This window comes from Chondrus crispus, genomic scaffold (genome assembly GCF_000350225.1).
Source record: "Chondrus crispus Stackhouse genomic scaffold, scaffold_33, whole genome shotgun sequence".
NCBI lineage: Eukaryota > Rhodophyta > Florideophyceae > Gigartinales > Gigartinaceae > Chondrus > Chondrus crispus.
In genome coordinates this window covers 212,325-214,915 of record NW_005179241.1, presented here as the reverse complement: position 1 = coordinate 214,915, position 2,591 = coordinate 212,325, and the positions used below count along the sequence as shown (strand labels likewise).

General features: G+C 49.7%; 1 protein-coding gene across 1 annotated transcript; it reads left to right on the top strand.

Annotated features, from left to right (window-relative positions):
- The first annotated feature begins 2,361 nt into the window (after positions 1–2,361).
- On the top strand, positions 2,362–2,508 carry CHC_T00005972001 (hypothetical protein). Its single transcript, XM_005717789.1, has one exon. It carries the CDS (start codon positions 2,362–2,364, stop codon positions 2,506–2,508), a length of 147 nt encoding a protein of 48 aa, XP_005717846.1.
- Positions 2,509–2,591: the final 83 nt, after the last annotated feature.

Sequence of the window (2,591 nt, the reverse complement as noted above, 5' to 3'; positions counted from 1 at the left end):
CGCCGCCGCTCGCTCCCGAGTCGCTTGACGTCAACCATCTCCGTTGCGGGGGTAGGCTCTCTTTGACGTGGCGCTTTGCTACGTCCGGGATGCCAGACGCGTCGGGACAGTGCAGGCAATACAGTAATGCTGCTCATGTGAGCTGTGAGCTGTGAACAGCTTCCGCACTGGCCTTCGGAGCGCGGCACTGTCGCTTGCTTGGCGTGGCTTGTGCTGATAGTGCACACATATACAGTACGGTGTACGTCATGGGCTACTTTGCACCCTCTTCTAGGGATATCTTGCCTCAATGACATGAATGAAAATACAGCATACTGTACTGTACCTTTGCCAACAACAACTGAGAGCTGCTTTGCGGCAGAATAGATCCCAGTGAGAACTGTATTCTGAACAGAATCCTTCCTGGCTTTCTTCTGCGAAACCCAAGGCAGACAACTACGTTTGAGCGACCTTAAAACCTTGATATCTGCCAGAACGATGACCTCCTTCAAAACTTTATCTCGCACTTCAACCATTCAGTGCGTAACATTCACAACTGCAAACCCGATTCTATGCAATGCTATGTAGGTGTCCGTCGGCTGCGAGCGCTCATATTTGCTCGAAGCTATGATATTTGCACGAGGCGAAGGCGAACGGCCGATCTCATAGCACAAGAGCAAATATGTGTACGGTATTTGGCCCGAGAGCAACCATGGACAGCGTGTGTGTGTCGCTCCAGTTGAACGGAATATGGATACTGTACCAAGGGTACAGAAACGTTGTACAGTGAACCCTCTCGATATGGATACGCTCGGTGGACGTAATCCGTATCCATTTGCGGAGGTTATTCACATCCGGAGACCGTATCATAACGATGTCACGGTGACCCGCATCTCTCAGAATGTCTGTGCTTTACTTAAAAAAAGTATTTATCGTCATCTGGACTGTGCAATTCCCCTTCTTGGTACGCAGAGATATCGGGACGAAAACCATACTCTCCGTTGATGATGCGGGACATCACAGCTTGAGCAGGAAGTTTGGAAAGGGAAAACTGTACTGAGGCCCACTTCGCAAGGGCGCTTTGTGACGTCTGCTCCTTGCTCTTTTTGCGCAGTTGGAACTCTGCACATATTTGTTGCTTTTGGGCGAGGTTAAGCTCAGAGCGCTTCATCGACGATTGTCGCTTGACGGGGGCAGATGGCTACGGTGCTGACAACACGCAATGTTTGCGATCAGAGGAGATACTTACTTGCACCGATATCTGTAGCGGAGAAATGAGTGCCACCGTATCGCCTCGGCCGGGCGGCGACATACTTTCGTCGCCACAATTCGCCACCACACTTCGTCACATACCGTATGTACTACGTCGCGACATACTACTTCGCCACAACTCGTCGCACGGCTGAGACAACGCAGATATAGGGTGGCACTCATATATCTGCGTTGCAGATATCGTTGTTAGAGTAGTACGTGTACTGTATTGAACTAACTACAGACAATTGGAATGATAGCCATATTCTGCCCAACTGGAGCGGCATGCACGTTGTCCGAGCCATGCATTTACTCTTGTCTCTTGTGCTGTGATGCAGCCACACGGCATTGACCCGGGCCAATATATAGCCGCGAAAATACGAGCGAATATTAGCCCTCGCGACCGGTAGACAATTACTACGTATTGCCGAAAGGCGAATACGTCACAGAGATCGTGTCCATATGGACCCTTTCAAGCATGGACTTTCTTTATGCATTCTCGCCGGCGGCAAATAGCCCATCATCGGGTGCCTTGTCTGGCCCTCGGTATTAACATCTTTTAGGACATCGGGATATGTGTTTTGAATGCACTAAAAGAGTAAGAATGCAATGGGGTTTAAAAAGCTAGTTGTTTTTCTAAACGGGCGTTCAGATTGCGAAGATATCAATACAAAAAGTTTCAAGGTTGCTCAAAAAGCTTCTTTGCCAGGCATTTCTATGAATGATGGGAAACGAAACGCAGTTCTCACCAAAAATCTGTCATTCCGCTTTGCGAAAGTCATGTACGGTGGTAAGGATATCTTTCTCCTTCTCACGCAGCAAGGGCAGGACAAGTCAAGGAAAATGAAGTTGAAAAGTAGCCTCACATGAGGTCAAATTTGATTAAGATACTAGACTTTAGCTCGCTCCACCATGCTTGCGTGGTTCCGTCGCGTCCTCTCCTGCTTTGCCTTCTCCTTCCATCTCTGAGGGCCCTACACGGTCTCGAGTCCCTACATTGCGTTTCGCCTCTGCGGATGCTGATGGCTTGAAAACACCGCCCTTTCGCTCTGTCGCAGCCATCTTTGCAGTGGTTCACGCGGTAGGACAGCACCAAGAAGCGCTTGTCCTCCCGTCGACACAAAGTTCGGCATGCCCGTGATCTTGTACACGTGTCCACGTGGACTCGTGCCAGGAATGCCAGAATGTAACCAACCTTACGGTGACCCCACCGCGCCTTGCCCAAAATCGCAAAAAGCAGACAGTTGTCCTCCGGTAATTGGATCTACTATCTTTTAATCAAGCCGCGCTTTGGGGGAAATGGTGATTCAGAGATGAACCCCACCGCGCCTGTAACACGATACATCTATCATATTGGGGTG